We start from the raw sequence: 22,865 nt of genomic DNA on the forward strand, positions 1-22,865 counted from the left end.
ATTTCCTAGCAATCATCATCTCTTTTTCTCTTCAGTGTTAGGTTTTCTGTCTGTGCCAAGGTGATTTTTCCTGCGTCTCCTGGACTCGTTCTCACTTTTGTAGTAACAGTGTTTGCTCTTTCCTTAGCAAAACCGGCTGTAAATGGGTGTCACCCTGCCTAGCTGGCTTTCTCAGGCTTTGTTCCAAACACAATGCTGTCTTTTCTTAGCTGTGGAAATGGGACTGTTCTCCACTGGTTTTTGAGAGAATGGCCTTTTCCTATTCTGTTCATATAAACCAGCCTCACACCTCAGCAGCCTATTGTTTTTGGGGCTCTCTTAATGCAGAAGAAGGTTTTTACTATGGACAAGGGGAGTTGGGAGGGCCATGATCAGAAACATGCTGCAGATTGCTGAGATGTGAGGAGACCGAGGAGTCAGTTTGGAAGGATCCACCTGTGGGCTCTGATGCCCCACAAAGATTGTAGGGTGTCAGGCTTTCAGTTCATACAGAGGGTGTCCCCTGCCTCTTCCCAGAAAGCAGTAGCCTTTCAGTTGGTCCTGTCACTGTCTGACCCAGGACCTGGGCACACTCATTCCCCTTCTCTGACCTTGAGTTCCTGGCCTGAGGTTGCAGCCAGGATCCAGGGTCTCTGGGTCTTCTCAGTTGCAGAATCTAAGGCTGGAGCTTAGTATGCAGCCCTGCTCCCCACCGTTTCCTGTAGATGCTGTGCACACGGAGCAATGGCTTATCCACCCGCGCCCCCAGCCATGGGAGCCGAGTGACTCATCTTGGCAGGTGGAGCCATTGCCTCTGCCAGCTCTTGTTCAGAGCCTTCACCTGGTGGTTGGCTGAGCTGATTTGAGTGAGCACAGGGTCCAGTGTGTGGGTTTGTTCACAGGTGAATGTGCTTGATTACATCCTGGTGTTGGGGGCAGCTGAAGTGAAGTGGAAAGAGCCTTGGACTTGGAGTCAGGAGTTCTGGGTTCTTGCCCAGGTCACCAGTTCTGTGGATAACGCCTCCCTTCCTCCCTAACCATGCAAGGTGCTAAGCACACAAAAAGTCAGTAAGATGCAGACTTTGCCCTTGTGGAACTCCCAGTTTATTGGAGGAGTCAGAAACAGAGAATAGAATATAATACAGTAGGGGCCAGGATACGCTCAGAGCAGAAGGACACCTCCTCAGCCTACAGGGCATGAAAATCAGGGAGGGCTTCCTGTGGGAAGTGATGCTCCAGCTGCATGTACAGGAGACATGAGAAGTAAGCTAAGGGGACAGCAGGGCAAAGGCATGCAGGCCAGGGAAGCGTACGGTATGTAGCACCTCAGTGTTTCAGGAGCATAGAGCGGAACCCTGGGATCGACAGGTGGTAAGAACACAGCAGGTGGGGCCAAGTCTCAGCAACCTCATTTGACATAGGAGCTTGGGCCTCATCCTGAGGGTAAGGTGGACAGTAACTGGGTCAAATTTGCATTTTAGAAAGATTCCTTCTGATGGCTAGGGTGGAGGATGGTTGTGCAGGATCTGGAGGCCTCCTGGGGGCCTGGGGCAGTAGTCCAAGAGAGAGAGTGGGCCTGGAAAGTCACAGTGGGGGTGGATGGGGGGAGCAAATCTGAGGAAGATCTAAAATCTAGAATTGGATGGCTGGTGTGATCAAAATTGGAGATAACAAGAGGGATGGGGGTATGGGGAGGCGGGTAGTGAGCCCTCAGGGACATCCACATTGAGCGTCTGGCCCAGCGGGCACTTGGATATTTGGGTCTGCACATTCAGATTTGGTTGGCATTAGTGTATGGGTGGTGGCTGAAACCATTGGGTAAATGAAAACGGAGACCCACAGGCCATGCATATCGAGTGAGGAGAGTAGCAGGCCAAGGATGGGACCTGGAAAACAGCCCCGAAGGGATGGGAAGAAGCAGGAGACTGGAAAGGCAAGGTCAGAGGATGGGCAGGTGTCGGGGAGTGGGTCCAGGGCATGGAAAAATTCAGGAAAAAGGGATGATGCACAGTCAGGCAGAGCCTCCCAGGAGGATGGACTGAGCAGTGTCCTCTGGGCTGGTCTGTGAAGATCCAATCCCTGTCTTCAAGAGCAAGCCATTTCCTTCTCTGGGACTCAGTTTCCTCATCTGTAAAATCTAGGGACTAGCCTTGCTGCTTTTCTGGGACTCAGTTTCCTCATCTGTAAAATCTAGGGATTAGCCTTGCTGCTTCCAAGAGCCCCTGGCACTGACAGTCTGTAAAAGCAGAAACTTCTTTTTTCTTTTTCTTGAGACAGAGTCTCGCTCTGTTGCCCGGGCTGGAGTGCAGTGGCACAATCACGGCTCACTGTGGTCTCAACATCCTGGGCTCAAGCAATCCTCCAGCCTCAGCCTCCTGAGTGGCTGGGACTACCGGTGTACACCACTGTGCCCAGCTAAGAAACTTCTTATAAGAAGTTAGGGGGCACCCTTCCTACATCCCACCCCTTCTCCCCTCAAGCAGGCCTACGCTGCCCTTGAAGGCTGGATGAATAAAAACCCAGAGAAGTCAGAGATGGAAAGGACTTTGCGGAGATTTTAGTCCAGCCCACCGTGTGGAAGGTAGCCTGATGGAATGGAGTCAATCCCTGTCTTTTCCCAGCTCGGCAGCCTCGGGCAGACACTCCACCTCGCTGAGCCTCAGTTTTCTCACTTGTAAAATAAGGCCTCTGAGACCCACCTTGCAGGTGTGTTTGAAGGTTAGTGAGAACTGGGAGCTACTTGTGCTTATTAAAGATGAGCCCCAGGACCTGAGAGCTGACCTGATTGACTCGAGGTCACAGAGTAGGGCAGTGTGGTGACCAGAGCCCAGGCTCCTGAGGACAAGCGCGCTAGGGTCAGCTGCCTGCCGGAGGTCATGAACCAGCTGCCGTGGGCCAGTGCAGCCCACACATGTGCTTTGTTTGGCTCATGCGGTGTTCCTTTCAAAACGGAATTTGTTGCTGACATTCAAAATTGGGAGATTTTACTTTAAAAATTTATATTTTTTTGAAAACTTGGAAGAATTAGCAGCACTGAGCCTGCATCCCACTGGGGCTAGTGTCCCCTCCCATGGCAGGAGGGGTGGACACCGCCCCATCCAGCCCTCCTCCTTCACTAATGGTGAGTTACTTGCTTGACCCCTGAGGTGATGTGAGTTTGCAACCCCAGCCTTAGACTGACCATTTGTCTTGAATTTTCTCCTAAAGCCCTGCCCGCTGTTCACTGAAACAGCTCAGTATTTCACAGCTGAGGTCCAGACCTTGGCCACTGAGTAAGAAGGCCTGGCAAGAGATGATGGGAGAGACAGGAGGGCAGAGAGTTTCCAACAGCTCAACCCCATGGGGGATGCTGGGAGGGCCTGGCCTCTGCAGGCTGCAGGGGGTCAGCAAGGGAGTTGGCTGAGAGCCCCTGGGGTTTCCTCATTCCTCCCTCCTGGGGTGGGAGGAGGCTGTGGGCCTAGCTGGCTGGGCAGGCCAAGGTCTTGTCCCTGAACTGCCCTACTTTGTTGATGGGGGGTGGGGAAGTGGGGAAGGACCGCAGCCCCTGGCTCAGTGCAGCCCTGTTTATGTGGGGGAATGTCTGGTATGTTTGGTATTTGGGTGTTTACTTCCCAGGGTGCTCATGGGTCCCTGGTGTTGAAATGTGGCTCTTCCATGCAGGGGGGCCCTGGTGGGCCTGGCTGGCTGTGCGAGGCTCGAGGCTAGATTTGGAGGCTGCGAGGCTGTTACTCCAGGCCTACTCACTGACAGCTCAGCATGCCCAGAACCCCCCACCCTGCTCCTCCCTCTCCGCAAGTCTTTCTGTGCCGCGTTCTGCCCGGAGGCAGGCCAGTGTGCCGCTGCTGCAATAGCACCGCCTCCGCCTTGCCTGGGAAGGCAGGCAGGGAAGCTGGCATCACGGAACTCTTCCTGTGCTCCTGGCTCTGGGCTGGAACCCAGTCCTCATGACTACCATGTGCGGCAGGGCTCAGTACCTTCCTGTACCAGTGAGGAACGGAGGCTCAGAGACGCCAAGTAACTTGCGCAGGAGCACACAGCTGGTCTACAGCAGAGCTTCTGGAGGAACTCAGGTCTTAAAGACCACCCCCCAACCCCACCAACCAAAGCTCACACTGTCAACTCTGATGCCTCAAGTCTCAGATTAGCCTGGTTCTCTCTGCCCAGGGCAACAATTCTTAGTATGAGACAGAGCCCTTCAGACCTATGCTACTCTGGTTAGTGCTAGGGTTTTTTGGTTTTTCTTTTTTATCTATTTTCACTTATTACTTCCTTTCTTTGTCCATGTGAGAGTTTCTGTATTTTCAGTGCCTTGGGTTGAGAATGTCATTTCTCTTTCTCATTCTGTCTCTTTGTGGGTCCTGCAAGCTATATTTTTGAAAACGCTTATGAAAAGTCAGAATTCAAAATCACATCTGGGCTGCTGTTTGTCACTGTGGAAATGCCGCGCCACCTGCAGACCAGGCATGAGAAACACAGAAATAGGTGAGGGTTAGGCCGGAGAGGAGCTGGTGACATCCCCTCCTTTAAACCGTGGAGCTTGAATGTTACACCTTCATGTAAACTGTGCAATAACGTTTTTTAAAACATGTTAAAAACTTCTAACTCTAAGGGCAGTGACCACGCTCAGACCACCCACCCCTTGAAGAGCGGGATGTGCTCGGGCCCTGGGGCCCAAAGACCTGGATTCGAATCCTGAGCTGTCACTGAGCATCTATGCAGCCTTGATATTTGTAGTTTCCTCATCTGCAAAAGCAGGGAAGTTGATAGAGCCGTGCTGGGTAACTTACTTGGGACGGCAAATTAAATGTAGTTAATTTAGTTAATAAACACCCATTCTGTGCCATGCTCAGCTCTGGTGGCTGAGTGATAGTGGTGAAGGTGATGATAGACTGAGGTATTTATATAGATTAACTAAGGTTTTCATGGGAAACTGACAGTGGGCAGGCAAACATGTATGTGAAAAAGGTAAGTGCTATTAGTGAATGCACCTTGAAGGAAATACACAGGGAGATGGTAACAGGACAGGGCTTTTAGTTTAGGGTGGTCAGTAAAGAAGTCAAGAAGTGGCAGCAGAAGGAGCAGCAAGTGCAAACCCAGGGGACAGGGAAGAACTTGTCATTTTGGATAGGAAGGAGGCCTGCTGTTGCAGTTGAGGGGTAGAGGAGGGCGATGTAGTGGAAGGTTAGAGAGGCAGGAGGGGCCAGTTTTCTTGGTTCTGTGGGTCACATGTGATAGAAGCTGTTGGAGGGTTGCAAGCAGAGGAGCTGACTTCTGTTTTAGCCAGGGAGAGCCCTTAGGAGCCATTGCAGTCTTACAGGGCAGAGGCGACAAGGGCTTGGACCAGGCTGGAGGCAGCAGGGATGGAGAGTGTGGTGGACAACTTAGAGATGTATTTTGCAGGTGGAATCATTACAACCTGCTAAATGGCCTGTGTGAGTCCTTAACTGGCTCCAGGGCAAACTTCTCTGGGCACACAAATCTGCGTGTGCATGTACTGCATGCAGACCCTGATTCAGTAGGTCCGGGTGGCCTTCAAGACTGCATTTCTAACAAGTGCTCAGGTGAGGCTGATTGTGCTGTCGGTCAGCCACACTCCACAGTGCCTGACTCCTGGCAAACGTCCAGGAAGTGCTCGCTGTGGGGATGACCATGGGCCCTGTAGGAATCTCCCAACTGCTGTTGTCATTGACTCCTGCCTGCAGGCCCTGACTGGGGCCAGGACTGTGGGTGGACTTATGTCAATCACAGAGATAGATTCATACACGGAACAGTCCTCTTTGCCCATCAGGTCCATTCCCGTTTTGCCCTGCTCTGTGCCCCAGGTGGCCCATATCAATGGACGACATTACCCAGGAGTCCTTCCACTCTGGCTTCTGGTTGAACTTGGCCATTAAGAGGCTCCATCCCCCTTTCCCTCTCTTTGCCTGTTTCTTTGTCTCCCTGACCCCCTCTTGGAGCTGCGTGGTTGTTTCTCTCTTGCCACGTGGTCTGTGGTCTCTGCTCACCCTAAACTTCACAGCCCGATGTTCCTGCCTCTCCGGGCCTGTGACTGATGTTGGTTGCCCGGCCCTGCATGACCCCTCAGTCCAGCACTCAGGATCTCCCAGACCAATTTAAAATTCCAGGACAGTGAGTACAGCTCAGCTCAGCTGCTCATGCCTCGTCCAGTCAGCTGTGGCAGGGGCTTGAGAACAGGCTGTCTGAGAACGGACGGGTCTGGGTGAGGCGGGGCTGCTCCACAAGAGGACCCTCATGGTCCTAAGTCCCCAGGTCTCTCCATCCAATGTGAAGTGTGGCGCAGCAGCACCCCTCACTGCCAGGATCCAGATGACCTTGCCCTTGGGCCTTCCTGGGAAACTGCGGGAAAACAGAGCCAATGCTAAGTTTGTGAACAGGGAAAAGCATGCTCCCCTCCCACCCCCAGCCCGCATCTCATGGTTCTTTTTTTTTTTTTTTTTTTTTTTTTTTTTGAGACGAAGTCTCGCTCTGTCGCCCAGGCTGGGGTGCAGTGGCCAGATCTCAGCTCACTGCAAGCTCCGCCTCCCGGGTTCACGCCATTCTCCTGCCTCAGCCTCCCGAGTAGCTGGGACTACAGGCGCCCACTACCTCGCCTGGCTAGTTTTTTGTATTTTTTTAGTAGAGACGGGGTTTCACCCTATTAGCCAGGATGGTCTCGATCTCCTGACCTCGTGATCCGCCCGTCTCGGCCTCCCAAAGTGCTGGGATTACAGGCTTGAGCCACTGCGCCCAGCTCATGGTTCTTTAAATGTATTGAGCTGCCTCCTCCTCAAACATCCTGGTTCTTCCAGCTGTATCTGCAGAAACAAATCATTGTCAGCCAGTTTGGGGTTCCGGTTTCAGATGTCAGAGCCGCGTGTGATACAAATACTGTCTACCGTCTTTCTCCCACACATGGGCAAATGCTTTAGAGAATTCAAGAAGCACCAGGAAGAAGGAGGCAGCAGCCCTGACTCTGGGGACGAAGGAGTCCCAGGGAGGGCTGGGGAGAGTCTCCAAGTTAGCTGTGAGGCATGAAGGCAGAGGGGCTCTGCCAAATGCCTATCTCATTTCTGGTAGGACCTTAACAGCTGTTTTCTACATCTCTGGGCAGCTCTTAAATAGCAGCTTGAGGATTTACGGGTGATGCAGCACAGTTTCAATGGGGAAGGTGTGAGGATGGGAGTTTGGGAACATCTTGCCTCATTGGGAGATACCAGCCAAGGTTGGGGGAATGGGTGCAGAAAAGGCCTGGGGCTGGGCTTGGAAGCCGGCGGTGGCTGTGGAACTGGGGGCTCTAGGCCTCAGCACATACCCTGAATTTTTTCCTGGCCTGCTTAGGACTCATGCAGACTTGCCATAGCTATCAGGGGCCTGTGCCCCCAAATCTAAACTCTGCTTCTAGGGAAGGCAGGCCCCGGTCTCCAAGCTTTGCTGGCCTACTGTAAACAGAGAGAAGAGGCTACCCCAGCAGAGAAAGCTCCCGTGAGTGCTGGGGAAAAGGCCATGTAGATTCAAACATGGGTAATAAGTCACTTTGTAATGAAAGAACCCAAGCCTGTAGCATCTCTCTCCGGAATCCTGAATTCCAGTCACTCATCTGAGTGACATTTGTTGAGCCCCTCCTGAGTGCCACGCGCTGTACCAGGTGCCAGGAATGCTCAGGTCCCGGCCTCCAGGCTAGCAGGGAAAACAGGCACCCACGCAAACCAAGGCTTGTGGTAGGATGCGATGGAGACTCCTACAGTGCTGTAGCAGCGCCAAAAAAGCAGCGGATTCTTTTTCTTTTTTAACTTTTATTTTAGGTGCAGGGGTACATGTGCAGATATGTTATATAGGTAAATTCGTGTCACAAGGGTTTGTTGTACAGATTATTTCATCACCCAGGTTCTAAGCCTAGTAGCCAATAGTTATTTTTTCTGATCCTCTCCCTCCTCCCGACTTCCACCCTCAAATAGGCCCCAGTGTGTGTTGTTCCCCCTTTGTGTCCATGTGTTGTCATCATTTAGCTCCCACTTATCAGTGAGAACATGCAGTATTTGGTTTTCTGTTCCTGTGGTAGTTTGCTAAGGATAATAACCTGAGCTCCATACATATTCCCACAAAAGACATGATCCTGTTCCTTTTTATGGCTGCATAATACTCCGTGGTATATATGTACCACATTTTCTTTATCCAATCTGGCATTGAGCATTCAGGTTGATTCCGTGTCTTTGCTATTGTGAATAGTGCTGCAATGAACATGCACATGCATATGTCTTTATGGTAGAACGACTTCTATTCCTTTGGGTATATACTCAGGAATGGGATTGCTGGGTTGAATGATAGTTCTGTTTTTAGCTAAAAGCGGCTGATTCTATCTGGGGAGTCAAAGGACCCTTCCTGGAGGAGGTGATGTTTACTTTCGAGGTTGAGTAAGAGTTTAACCAAGTGGGAAAGGAAGGATATCTCACTCAAGGCTGAGAGGGCCTGGCTGGCTTGGAGAAGGGTGAGACATTTGGAGTAGAGGGTGATGCAGGAGGGAATGAATGTGACTGGAGAGGGGAGGAGGAGCGACCCCTGACCTGGTGACCTGGGCCTCAGCCTGGCCCAGTTGATCTCTTAAACTTTATTCCAGCTCTGAATCTTTTTGCATTGCTGCTAAAGCAGCTTCCGTCTGCTTCTGACTTTCTGTGGAATGAGGCCATGTGCAGGATGGGGGTAGGGAGTGAAGCCTTGGAGGACAGAGGTTGGTTACTCAGGGGAGGACACAAGGTCCTGCAGTACCCAGGCTGCACACATCACCTTGGCAGTTTGTGGGCAAACCCTCCTGGCCGAAGGGAGATTGCACCGCCAGCCACTTCCTCCAGTTCCTTCCCTCTGCCTGTCGTCACAGTTACCTTGGCCTTGTTGGGGGTGAGGTTAAGGTTGGGCGGAATCAATTTCAGCCAGGTTTCTATTTTCCCAGATACAGGTCAGCCAGAGGAGCTGTCACTTCTGGTTCAGTTTCAAAGAAGGCCAAGGGACTGGGAGGTGCTTGGGTGTGGCGGTATCGACGAGGTGCCTCTGCAGCTGACTCCCAGGTGGGGTGGGAGTCGGGCAGGGAGAAGCTCAGAGGTGGTGAGGAGGCAGAAAGGGGGCTACCCTGCCAAGGCCTGTGCTGATGGCCATGGTGCTGGTCTCAGGCCCAGACACTCTGTCCTGAGCCCCCAGAGCATGCTGGGAGTGTGCAGAGAGAGGCTGTTTATTTTCCTGGCCTATAGCCCTTTGGGCTGAGACCTTGTTCCAGGCCTTGGGCTGCCAGAGTCACCCCCCGCACCCTTCTCCCTGGCTGGAGAAGTGAGAGAGTTGGCAAGCCCAGGGCAATCCAACGGCTTCTCTAATGGCCTATGACTCTGGGCTGTCCCCAGCCCAGCTGGTCCTGGGTGTCCTTCAGATTTTCCTGGTAGGTAATGGACAGCAAGAAGTGCCACATCAACGTGCTCCTGACGGGCTAGGGCCGTAAGGGCTAGTGGTCAGGAGCAGGATGGTTGAAACCACAGAAATCTAAGTTTGAATCCTGACTCTGCTATTTTCTAGTTGTATGGCCTTGGGCAAATTGAACTATTGAGCCTCAGTCTCACCATCTGTAAAATGGTACAGTAATAGTAACTTCCTCATAAGACTTTGATAGTGAGGATTAAATGATATGTGTTTAAAGCATTTAGCAAAGTAGGCAACAAATGGCACCTCTTGTTATTATTACTAATGGAACAATAACAACAGCAACTTTTATTTGAAGTCTGTGCTAGTGGGCAGTGAGTCTCCTTCTCCCCATTCGAGGGGTCCTGTTTCATGCATAGTGAATTTCTTAACATGTCCTGAGGAAGAAGCAAGCCCGGAGACTCAGGAGGCCCCTTGCTTGTGCCCCAGGGTCCTTCAGCTCTCCCACGGGTGGGCATCCTAGGCTGGGGAGACTGTTAGTGACAAGAGGAAATGGATCCCAGCATTTGGAAGGACCAAGAAAGGAATATTGGGTATGGAGGGGCAGGGAAGATCTTAAATCCCAACAGAAGGTAAGTGGAGAGGACAAAGATAGTCAAGGAGGTGGGAAGGGGTGGCAGTGGAATGTAGAACCTGTGTCCATGCCCAAGGCATTTTTTTTTTTTTTTTTTTTTGAGACGGAGTCTTGCTCTGCCGCCCAGGCTGGAGTGCAGTGGCCGGATCTCAGCTCACTGCAAGCTCCGCCTCCTGGGTTCACGCCATTCTCCTGCCTCAGCCTCCCGAGTAGCTGGGACTACAGGCACCCGCCACCTCGCCCGGCTAGTTTTTTGTATTTTTTAGTAGAGACGGGGTTTCACTGTGTTAGCCAGGATGGTCTCGATCTCCTGACCTCGTGATCTGCCCGTCTCGGCCTCCCAAAGTGCTGGGATTACAGGCTTGAGCCACCGCGCCCGGCCCGCCCAAGGCATTTTTAAAGGAAGTGCCTGGGAATGACTGGCCTGGAAAATTGTACCCAGAGGGCTTGGGCTGGGCAAAAGAAAAGGCCGTCACCGCCCGTTGGGTGCCACCTCTATGTGAGTAGACTTGCCAGGCTCCTGGCCTCCTGAACTCCTCATCTGGCTTTAATCCTTTTCTCTGCTTTTGCATATTCTTCCCCTAGGATGCCCACCTGTGGGAGAGCTGAGGGACCCTGGGGACAGAAGCAAGGGGCCTCCTAAGTCTCTGGGCTTGCTTCTCCCTCAGGACATCTGAACCCAGATATCTGTCTTAGTCCATTTTGTGTTGCTATTACAGAATACCACCAACTGAGTAATTTATAAAGAAAAGAAATTTATTTCTCACAGTTCTAGAGGTTGTGAAGTCCAACAGCAAGGTGCTGGTGTCTTGTGAGGGCCTTCTTGCTGCATCATCCTAGGGCAGAAGGTGGGAAAGCAAGAGAGTACAAGAGAGCAAGAAAGGACCAAATTTCCTTTTATAACAAACCCCCTTTTCTAATAACAACATTAATCCATTCATTAATATTGTTACTAATCACCTCTTAAAGGTGTCACCTCTCAACACTGTTGCATTGGGGATTAAGTTTCTAACACTTGAAGTTTGGGAGACACATTCAAACCATAGCAGAATCCCTGCCCTTTTTGGCCTCTGACTCCTCCCTGGGATGCTCTAAGAGGATCCTTGGACTGGCTGGGAGATATTTCCAACTCTCCAGGCAGTGGGCTGGCAGAAGTGATCACTTGTTCACTGCCGAGACATGAGTTAGAAAGGCAAAGTTGTCCCTCTGTCTGTGTGTCAGGAGAGAAGCTGTATTCCAAACCTGCCTCAATGTCTAATCAGTGGCTCTGTGCCCTCACAGCTAGATGAGGAAGAGGAGCGAAGGAAAAGGCGCCGGGAGAAGAACAAAGTTGCAGCAGCCCGATGCCGGAACAAGAAGAAGGAGCGCACGGAGTTTCTGCAGCGGGTGAGCTGACTGGGTGGGTGGGGAGGCCTGCCATTCCTTGGAGTGAGCTTGTGTGCTCTGGACCGGGACAGGCCATCAGATGTCTCTGTAGTCAATGAGCATCTGCTGGCAGCTGCCAAAGCAGCCTTGACCGCTCTGCTCTTTGCTACCTCCTATTTCCTCTCCTATCTCTGAACTAAGACAACCAAGGGCAGCCTTCAGCAGTTCCTGCCCACACAACCCCTGTAAGCCCAAGAAGGAAGGAGGAGCCAAGTTCCCCTCCACTGAGGATAGACCCGTGGTGCTGATTGACCCAGATGGTCCAGGACTGCCACTCTCTATTTTGGTTCCCTGGTGGCTACCAAAGTTGTCTAGGGTGGGTGCCAGTGAAGCTAGGTAGTAACATCCTGCATGTGGGCACTGGACACAGCCTCTGGCCTGGCTACCTATGCACAGAGAAAAGCTCCTTCCCTTAGCTGCAGGTGGCTTATCCAGCCCTGCATGCCATCTGGCCAGCCCCTCAGCTCCACTAAAGGTGACCTCCAAGCTCTTTGATGCTGCCTCTGGGAATCAGAGGTCAGCTCTACATGCAGAGGTCAGCCAGGGGTTGCTTTTCCTCCTGGCCTACCTGCCCTTTCATTTGGAATGTGCCAAGCAGGATGTTTGTTCTTTTTCTTCCGAGTCCTGCCTCTTAGAGCTTCCCTGCATCTCAGAAATGGTGGCTGGCAGTGAGGGAACATGACCAGAAAGCTAATCAGTCCAGGCCAGGAGTCTCTGGTCTTTCCACCCCTAATCATTGTTTCACTGCTAAATAATAATAATGATAATGTATAATAATAACAGAATGGGGCAGGTCCTATTCTGTAAATACACAGTAATTAAGAATAGTTGCCACTATTTGTAAAGTTGGGTGCTGTGCTAAATGCTGTATGTACATCATCTCATTTTATTGGGATAATAACCATATGAAGTGGGTACCTTCATTATTTTCTTTCTACAGATAAGGAAACTAAGGAAGTGTGGGGGCTAAGTAATTTGTCCACATCTCTGCTATATTGGCATTCATTCATTCATTCATTCATTCATTCGCTCTTTTGTTCATTAATTGATTCAACAGGTATTTTTAAGCATGTACTAAATGTGCATTCCTGTGTTGGGTACATTGGGGGCACACAGGAAGGAGCAGACACAGCCCTCCTGTGGGAGCTGGAGAGACAAGGCTAGATTGGCCTGGTGTTCTTGGACTCTGGAGGGTCTGTGGGCATCTTCTCATACTTGCAACAAGCAGAGAGCTATTCTGTGATCATGGGTGTAGACAGCATGGGGCCATGTATCTACCTCCAGGCTGTGAGTGTCCAGGGCAGGGAATGGTTACTGTAGACAGGAGTTAGACTCCTGGATCTGGGAGCCCGTTGGAAGAGAGGGTGCTACAACATTGGGCTGAGAATCTTCAGGAAGTTTCTAAGACATGAGCCTTCAAGATGGATGAAGTGTCACATACCTCATTTCCAGCACCGAGTGCCTGCCATGAGCAGAGCTGGATGAGAAACAGCAGGGACTAGAGAAGCTTCGCGTGAGATCCCTGCCTTCAAGAGCTTGTCAGCCAATTGCCAGGCGAGATACGCCTGAGCGGACAGCATGTTAGTGACACACCAGTGCAATAAAGAGTTGGTGCCCAAGGAACGGCACTCACTGCCCTTCACAGTCCAATAGCACTAGCTGAGCACCTATGGTGTGCCAGGCATTTCCCATGTTTTATTTAATCCTTGTAACATTTCAGTGAGATAATTTATTTATCCCAATTTTAGAGACTGACCTGTAGCTCAGAGAGGTCAAGTCACTTGGCCAAGGTCACACTGCTAGCGAGTGGTGGGCTTGGATTTATTCATCCTTTGCTGATCCACTCATCCATTTAGTAGGTGTTTAGTGAGCGCCTGGGACACAGAGGGCAGGCAGGCGGTGTCGGCAGTGGGATGGGAGGCAGGAAACAAGGAATAGTGACGTGTGCTGAGCGTCATGTCGGGCAAGCCCAGTGAGCTGTGAGAACACACAGCAAGGGCCCTGTCCTGGTCTAGGCTAAGGAAAGGCTGCTTCCATTCAGACATAAAAGAGGAGTAGGAGCAGCGAGATGGAGGCCCTAGGGGGTTAGGAGGAATGGAAGGGCTCAAGCAAAGGCAAAAGGTGCTGTTTAAGGATGTGTTTAAGGCATTGAAAAGGATACCAGCTGGAGTTTAGAGTACCAAGCGGTGGGGTGGAGAGGCAGGCAGGGCCCAGATCCCTCATAATAGGGTGATGCTAGATGCTGGGTTGCCTGAGGCATGCCCAGTCTGTGTCTGTTGTCCTGGCCTAATAATTAGTAGCCCCTTCCTTCACTCGTACAAGTGCTGAACTAGGATGATGAATTATATGGTCATGGAGAGCCACTGAAGGGCTGCAGGAAGGGAGACGCATACCTTCAAAAGATCCCTCTGGCGGCAACGTGGGGCACAGATTGAAGTAGAAGGATCAGTTTTGGAAGTGTCATGTTGTTCCAGTGAGAGAGAAGCGTGTGGCCTTGGGGTCTGGGAGGAGATTTGGGCAGCATTGTCTGGGCCCAAGCCCAGTCCTCCCCTCACGCGTGTGTTCTCCTCTCCTCCCCAGCCTTGGAAGCAGAGGTTGGGTGTGAAGTTTAAGGGATGAATGCAGGCGGCTGTCTTGACAGTCAGTGCCTGCAGACCTGGGGGATTCTCTTGTAGTTTATTTTTAATAGATAAAATACAAGGCTCAGAGATACATATATTAATTGTTCGTGAATATTATTTATTTATTAAGTAAGGGTATATATACAGTTGGGACATATATCTACAGGCGGCCTTTCATAGCCAAGCATTCTGCATCTGTGATTTGACAAACAGCAGATCAAAAATATTCAGAAAAAAAAGCATCTGTAGTGAACACATGCAGACTTTTTTCCTTGTCATTATTACCTAAACAACACAGCATAGCAGCTATTTACATAGCATTTACATCGTATTAGTCATTATAAGTAACCTAGAGATGATTTAAAGTATATGGGAGATATGTATAGGCAATATCCAAATAATGCTCCGTTTTATATAAGGAACTTGAGCATCCTCGGATTTTGGTATCCTCGGGGAGTCCTGGGACCAATTGCCCATGGCTACTGAGAGACAACTGTATATATATCATAGGTAAAAAACCACCATCCCACCCTTGACCCCTGGACACCCAGATCTACACTTGCAAGATTCTTACTGCATCTCAGAGTTTGCCTGCCTAGACTAGCCGAGCCCTGAACCCGGGGGAAGGGGCAGGCCTTGGGAGGGGTTAGGGCCACACCCCACAGGCCCTGGGGCTACCTCAGTACCTCCTCTGTCTGCAGTCAGGAGCAGTGGCCCTGTGTTTCTGCCTTATATAATGCTGGCAGCTTCTCTCACAATGCTGTCCTAACCCAGGTTCTTTAGATGTTAGTAGCAATAATGCTATCTCACATTCCCCTGGTGCCCTCTGGTCTTCACAGCCACTCTGTCCTTGATGGTCACAGTGGCCCTGGGAGGAGGAAATGGAGTCTCATCCATTGATGAAGTTCAAGATCACACAGTGGCCGAGTCAGGACGAGAACCTGGGGTTTCCTCTGTGCCCCACACAATATTCAGGTTGCCCAGACTCAAAAGAAATTAGGAAACTCGTTCGCGGAAGCATAGCTAGCAAGTAGCAGAGTCAGGATTTTAATCCAGACAGGTCTTTCAGGCTCAAAGGGCATATCAGGCTGCTTCTCAGCTCTTATAACAAGTTAGTGGAATTGTATTTTATGTGCCTTAGAATAGCTTTTTAAAAATGTAGATTCAGACGATCTTTTGTTGTTGCTGTTGCTGTTTTTGAGAGAGTCTCACTTTGTCACCCAGGCTGGAGTGCGGTGGCACAGTCATAGCTCACCGCAGCCTTGTACTCCCAGCCTCAAGTGATCCCCCACCTCAGCCTCCTGAGTAGCTGGTACTACAGGCACACCACCACGCCTGGCTAATTGTCTGTTTTTTGTAGAGATGAGGTTTCCGTGTGTTGCCTAGGCTGGTCTTGAACTCCTGGACACAAGTGATCCTCCCACCTCGGCCTCCCAAAGTGCTGGGATTGCAGGCGTGAGCCACCATGCCCCGCCAATTTAAACAATCTTAATGCTTAAAGTCCCCTGGGCCAATCATCATATTTTCTGGGAGGAAACTGAGGCCCAGACAGAGGAAGTGACGTGGCCAAGGTCACACAGCCAGGATTAAAAGCCAGGACACACAGCCCTTCGCCTTGTATTCTTTCTACTGCCTTTGCTGACCACAGTGTAGGAGGCAGAACCTTAACATGTACTAATTCTATTCTAAAATAACAAATGGTTTCATTTTCTCTGGGGCAATAAATATCTAACAGAAGGCAAAACAATCAACAAAAATGCAGCCAGAGGTACATGCTTCATAATTAATGCGAGAAAGATCTTTGCTCAGTTCCTTCATTAATTAGGAAAACAAATTAGGTAATTGCTGTTATAAAGTCACAAACCACTTCTACAATCATGGTTTTTAAAAAAAGATTCTTCTGAACTCAACTTATACTTACGCAATAAATAAATATGTAGAGCCAACTAATAACTCTTTGAGTATGGAAGGCAGTAGAACTAAAGGCAGTTAGTTACATTCTGGCCGGGCGCAGTGGCCCTGGGAGGAGGAAATGGAGTCTCATCCATTGATGAAGTTCAAGATCACACAGTGGCCGAGTCAGGCTCAGTTCCTGTAATCCCAGCACTTTGGGAGGCCGAGGCAGGCAGATCACTTGAGGCCAGGAGTTCGAGACCAGCCTGGCTAACACAGTGAAACCCTGTCTCTACTAAATCTATAAAAATTAGCCGGGCGTGATGGCACATGCCTGTAATCCTAGCTACTTGGGTGGCTGAGGCACGAGAATTGCTTGAACCTTGGAGGCAGAGGTTGCAGTGAGCCAAGATTGTGCCACTGCACTCCAGCCTGGGTGACAGAGCCAGACTCCGTCTCAAAAGAAAAAAAAGCAGTTGGTTACATTCTGACGGCCAGTCAGAACTTGAGATATTCCATGATGTACCCTAGCATTTAAAACCCACAGAATATAATGTTCTTTGTATGATAGCTGCATGAGTGAAGCAAGTTACCCTACACTGCATTGATCTTTTTGTGTGATACAGACGCTCCCACATAGACACGTGGTAATTTCTAGGAGGCAGATCTATGTGTGCAGTGCTATTGAATTCTGCCTGTCAGACGCCTCCCCTTGCATGTCCAGTTTTAACTTCAAACTCACTGTACCCAAAACAAACTCCTCCTTTTCCTTCCCGCCGCTTTTCAGAACAGCTCCCCTCTCAGGCTCCATTCCTCAGACCCTCCATCGGGTTCATAGTCAGCTCTCTGCCCTACCTCCTTCCTTCTCCAAATCCTGCCAGTCACCAAGATCTGCTGATTTTTATTTGAGACGTCTTCCTTCTTTTCCTCTCTTTCTTCTTTATGCTATTCTCTTGCTTATAAGTTACAGTAAGCCTCTCTGTTTGGTTTACAAAGTGCTTTTCCCTGTGAGTTCATCTAATCCCCAAGAGCCTCACCTGGCTACAGAAGAAATAACTGAGGCTCAGAGAAGTTAAGAAACTTGCTTCTAGACTCAGATTCTCAACCCACAAGCTTTCCAGAGCTACGGGCTGGCTCTCAACCCACCTTCTCAGCTTTCTACCCTACTATGTCCTAAAGCGAGCTATGGTCACAGTGGAATAGTTTTCCCTTCTAAACCCATCCTAAGCTTTCCCATGCCTGGGTCTTTGTTCACTCAGGGTTCTCCACCCGCAAGTCCCTCCTTTTCCTTCTCAACCCAGCCTGAGTCAACCCATCTTTCATGCGCAAGGTCAGACCCACTCTTTAGCCCTCTCTAAGGTCTTCTGAACCCTGGGTGGCTGATGGTCACACAGCAAGCTCTGCCTTGTTGCACAGATTGCTTCTTCCGCTTAGAGTGGAAACGCCACAAGAGCCAGTTGGGGGCTCATGGCCCTTGGATTCCCCAGGGCATTCACTGTACATAGCAGGGCCTCAGCAAACACTCACGGATGGGTGGGTTACCCTGACACTCCTTGAATCGGGGGCTCAGGAGAGTTTGAAGATGGAGCTATGTCCTTGGGCTGGGGAGACCGTGATAGTCGGAGGGTTTGTAAGAAGTTCCCAAGGTCACCAGAGAGTCACCAGTGAGCAGGGGGCTGACATTGGCACCTAACTGCCCCAGCCTGAGGGCTCACAGGCTTCCATGGATTCACGCGGGATCTCTCCTGGCCCTCCGAGATGCGCCTCTCTGGGAATTCTCAGAACAGAGGACCAGGCCAGCTTCCCAGTCACGTCCCAGCCTGTGGAACCAAAAACCACCAGAGCTGGTTTTTAATATTTTCCCCGAGCATTTTTTTTCCTTTAGTGAGTCTGTTTTCTCTCAGCGTCTGGTCACGAGGCCTGCCCGTCTCAGCAGTTCTGAGTTCCCGGGCACTCATGCTGCCGCCTCGGAGATGAGCACAAGGAACAGTTCGGTCAGACCGGCTGTGGGAGGAAGATGGCACCCCTGGAGGGAGAGGGTTGGGCCCACTGAGGGTTCTGGGGACCCCCTGGGGAGGCCGCTCCACCTGTGCCCTGCCAGGAGGACCGGCAGGCTTATGGGCTCACAGGCCCTCTGGTTGTCACATACGCAGTTGCAACTACTGCTTGCTCTTTGATACAGGTTGCTCAATCTCTGCACTGTCGCCATTTTGGACTAAATACTTCAGGGTCTGGCCTGTGCATTGAAGGGTGTTTAGAGCATCCCTGGCGTCTACCTGCTAGATGCTGGTAGCACAGCTCCCCCTGAGTTGTGATAATCAAAAACGTCTGCAGACATTGCCAAATGTCTCCCAGGAGGCAAAAATCAGTCCTAGTTGAGAACCACTAGTCTGAAACTTTGCTGGTCCTCGAATAAATGTCAACTCTCAAAGTTTTCAGACATAATCCAAGAAAAATTATTCAGATGCTGTTTTACTGTTCAACTCCCCAAGCCCTGAATGGATATGCCCATCTCCCATCTACACTATGGACATGTAATCCTCGCCACCTCCCAAATCAAATCGTCAACATTCCTTTCTTCCCCTGGAACCTATCCAGCTGAGCTGGAAGTTCCCTGGAAATCTCACTCGAGGTCTATTGGAAACCTCATTTGGGATCCAGCAGGATAACTGCTGATTCCCTGTCTGTGGGGAAAGCTTCCAGATTATAGGGATAAGGAAGAGGCTATTGAAATAATTATAGACTAATAGCTAGGAAGCACATGTTTTAGGAGGAATAACATGACCACACTGCACTCACTCATCCCACCGGCCAAGATATCTCCCACATGTGTCTGTCACACATCAAAGCACATTGCCATTACACCGCCATCTGTGTCCCCCTTCAGGGACCCCCATGCTTGCTCCATAGACCTGCTCTAGGTCCACCTGGCCTCCTTTCTTTGCCCACCCTTTCTTTCTTGTGCAAAGGCCCTGAGGCAACAGAGTATTTGGCATATTTGAGCAACAACAAGGCGGTCACTGAAGCTGGGGTGGATTGAGGGAGGGAAGAGAGGTGGGACGTGAGCCTGGCTGGCCCTAGAATATAACCTGAACGTAACGCCAGTGTCACTGCTGTGGCGGGCACTGACTGCAGAAAGTCAGTTAGCCAGGGGCTCAGTAGCAGGGTCTGTGCTTCCTCCTGCAGAAAACAGGCCAATGCCAGCCCAGCATGCCCTGTGCCTAACCACAGGCAGAGCCTCTCCCCAGAGCCAGTCCCCGTGAAACTCAGCATGCTTCTGTGTTTGCACACAGGAATCAGAGCGGCTGGAACTCATGAACGCAGAGCTGAAGACCCAGATCGAGGAGCTGAAGCAGGAGCGGCAGCAGCTCATCCTGATGCTGAACCGACACCGCCCCACCTGCATCGTCCGGACCGACAGTGTCAAGACCCCTGAGTCAGAAGGCAATCCGCTGCTCGAGCAGCTCGAGAAGAAGTGACCATGGGCTGGGAGGAGGTGGAGGAGGAGGAAGAGGAGGAGGACAAGTGATGAAGAGGGAGGAGAAGGGGGGCCCCAGATGGCCCTTCCTTTGGTGCATGAAAAACTGTACAATGAGGTTCAGCACAGCCAGCATCAGCCGAGCTTTTTTGTGAAACTCAGATCAGCCACCCAGGGGGAAGAGCGGGCTGAGGAAACCCAGAGGGACCAAGCGCTGAGACCAAAGTTGACCCTCGGGTAGGGCTGTCCTGCCTGGGGCCCCACTTGAAGGAGGCAGGACAGAGGCGTGAGGCCAGGGAGACACCCAACGAGGCAGCCCTGGGCCCTCCTCCGGCCTCTTCACCAGGGCACCCACCCGAGGAACCTCCGAACAGCCAGGAAAAGCCATGAGTTGCAACCAAAATGAGGCTGAGGACAGAACTCAGAATGAAACTGCAACCCACCTGCCCCCAGCCCTGCCCCTCACCCTGATGCGAAGCTGGAGAGGGGCGTGCTGCAGGGCCCTGATGCCCCCACCCACCTCGGTCCAGCGCGGCCCTGCCCAGGAGGCGGCAGCCGGGCGCACCCTCGCCAGCCCTGCTGGAGTTTGCTGTGGGCACTGAGGCGCGGGCGCCCTTCCAAAGCACATACTCACCGAATGTTTACAGACTGGCTGTCCTGGCAGGGCTTTCAACTGCACATGTTTTTTATACTTTCCTTTTTTTTTTTTTAAATATTTTTTACAAAAAAAAGATTTTATACAAGCAATATATATATGGATTTCTATAATCACTCGATGTGATACAGTATAAATATGCTATGGTTTGTTTGTTATGAACAGATAGCCACCAGTTACGGCCGTTGTGTGTAACTCCTAAGTACTGTAGTCTTTGGGTGTCGGGGGTGGCCAGGGCGGGGGCGGGGTGCATTTCCATCCTTGTAAACCCTTCATAGTACTCAGTCCTGTATCGCTCAGTAAACATTGCTCTTACTTACACAGCCGCCTTGCGTGGTGTCTGCCTGGGGAATGGGTGCAAGGCCCTCTCAGAGTCGGAGACTGTTTGGCACCTCTGCTATAGGCCCTTTTGCTTTCACGACAGCTCTCCTATTTCACAGATGAGGAAGCTAAGGCTCAGAGACATTAAGCCACCTGCAGTTACTATTTTGAGAGCAGTCCGTGTGTTCACTCACTCTGCAGGTGTTTTCTGAGGGCCTGTTTTGTGTGCCAGGCCCTGAGAATTCACTGGAGGATGAAACAGACCTGAGTCTTGCCCTCTTGGGGCCTTCGGTAACGAGTGAATCCTGTGCTTGCTCCATACATTGTCTCATTTCGTCTTCGTGGCAGCCTTGCCAGGGAGCAACACTTGTCCCCAGTTCACAGATGGCGAATTAGAAGCCCAGGGATATTAAATTCGCAGCCACCATTTGTTGAAGACTTATTTTGCGACAAGCAGACATAGTCTCTTCCCTTCTCACAACAGCACAAAATAGGCATGATTCTTGCCATTTTACAGATGATTTAACCGAGGCTCAGGGAAGGCAAGCGACTTATCCAAGGTCACCCAGCTAGCAAGGGACAGAGCCACCTAGCTAGCAAGGGACAGAGCTGGTGTTTGAACTCTACCTCCAGAGGCCTGTGACTTTCCTCCTGTCACCAACCCACTATGATTGTCCTCGTGGTTTCTGGGAAGGCTGGATGGAGTTTCAGGTTGTCCCATGATCACAGAGTGAGCCAGCTACTCTGGCCAATGTGTGCCTGACCTGGGGAAGGGTGTGGACAGCTTCTCCACCCCCCTCACCCCCACAGCTGAATCCCTGCCACCCAGAGCTGGAGCAGCTCAGTGGCATTCACTCAGTGCCTGCTGTGTACCTGGCACTCAGCAGTTCTCAAGGCATGTCATGCATGAGGAAGGCGGGAGAGGTGTTTTTAGCTCCCTTGTATACTGAAGCTTGCAAAGGCTACAGTTTACCCAACTAAACTTGACTCCTGCATTCTAATCATGTGCTCTTTCTCCTCCATCGCTGGACTTAGGATAACTAGTTGCTGGTGATGACTTGTGTCAAGAACAGCAGTGAACCTGGGTTGCTTCCCAAATCGTGGACGAGGCCTTCTGGGATGGGCAGAAGTGGAGAATGGTGATTAACACACCTGTGGTCCCTCCCGCGCTCACTCCTCTCAGTTTCTCTCCACCCAACACACTTGTCGTGGACTCCCCTGCACCCCGCCCTAGAAACAGGACCTGGTCCCCTCACTGTCAGCTGTGGCAGAGGGTTGTGGCAGTGGGTTGCCTTCTGCCTCGGGGGTCTTGACGCTGTTGGTCCGGACGATGCAGGTGAGGCAGTTCTGCGTCAGGAACCCCTTGTGCTGTAATCCTTTGATATTTTTCAAGCCATGAGAAAAATGAAGTGGACTTAACAGGGTCCCTCCAGTGACCTAGTGGATGTTCTTGCAGGACTGCCATGTGCCACTGGCTGTGGCTCCCCTGGTCCTGTACTTGGCCACCAGGAGCTGGCATCTCCAAAATACAGCCTCCTCAGCCTATTTGACAGCAGGTGGACTGTCTTTCAAAGCCACCACACCAGTGACTTGTGCTGTGCGGAGCCTTCCTCACCAGGACCACTGGCCGCTCCTGTGGCCAGAAGTCACAATTATAGGCTTCATTGCAAGAGCCAGCATTTGAGTTTCTTCTGGGCACCTGCCACTGTGCATGTGTGACCTCAGCTGCTTTGTGCAGCCTGGCTGGGAGGTAGGTACTAGCATCCCAACATTACAGATGAGAAAACTGAGGCACACATAAAAGGTAATTTGCCCAAGGTCACAGGTGTTAAATGGCAGAGCCAAGATGTTATTGCCAGTCTGACTTCAGGTGCATAAAACCTGAGGCTGAGCCTCCCCATGAGAGGAAAAACGTGTTTGTGGTGTGACCTCAGTTGCCAGGGAGCTTGTGCAGGAAACCGGGAGAGACGGCGCAGACCCACCTGAGCTCACAGCACATACTAAGAATTCCCAGCTCTCAGGCAAACCATCTCCAAGGGTGTGTACAGAAAACACACCTTAAAGGCAAACGGGTTCATGATGTAATCTTCTATTGACTAGCTGTGGGCTTCATTTTTCTTATCTGTGAAGTGGGAACAGTAATAATCCAAGTCTTTCTATGGAGTTATCAGGATCAAAAGAGGAATGGATATACAAAGTGTTTTGTGAAATAAACTCCCCTAAAATGGTAATTATTTTGTCCTCTGTTAGCATGGATAGTTGTTGATATTTACATAGTACAGGTTATTTAAATATGTTTTATTCTCTAAAGATGGTCTGCCAAGTTTGTGTTCTGACCCTGTACATGGTCCCTATGGTGTAATGAATGCCTGAGATCCCAGACTCCTGGATCTGTTCAGCTCCTGACTGGTCACAACTAGCCATGGTGGATGCCTCATTCCCCCCCAGGACTCAGTGTGC

The 22,865-nt window shown here is 50.9% G+C and overlaps 1 protein-coding gene across 4 annotated transcripts in view; it reads left to right on the forward strand.

Annotated features, from left to right (window-relative positions):
• The window catches only part of JDP2 (Jun dimerization protein 2), a 43,195-nt gene extending 22,790 nt beyond the window's left edge, over positions 1-20,405 (forward strand). For 3 of the 4 annotated variants that reach the window (XM_030930986.1, XM_010382672.2, XM_010382671.2), the window contains 2 exons: positions 11,294-11,398; positions 19,245-20,405. In XM_030930986.1, the coding sequence (XP_030786846.1) occupies positions 11,294-11,398; positions 19,245-19,430 (291 nt within the window). In that variant the 3' untranslated portion in view covers positions 19,431-20,405. The remainder of the gene's footprint in view (positions 1-11,293; positions 11,399-19,244) is intronic. The other variant, XM_030930987.1, reaches the window with a different exon arrangement.
• Positions 20,406-22,865: the final 2,460 nt, after the last annotated feature.

Source organism: Rhinopithecus roxellana, chromosome 5 (genome assembly GCF_007565055.1).
Source record: "Rhinopithecus roxellana isolate Shanxi Qingling chromosome 5, ASM756505v1, whole genome shotgun sequence".
Taxonomy (NCBI): domain Eukaryota; kingdom Metazoa; phylum Chordata; class Mammalia; order Primates; family Cercopithecidae; genus Rhinopithecus; species Rhinopithecus roxellana.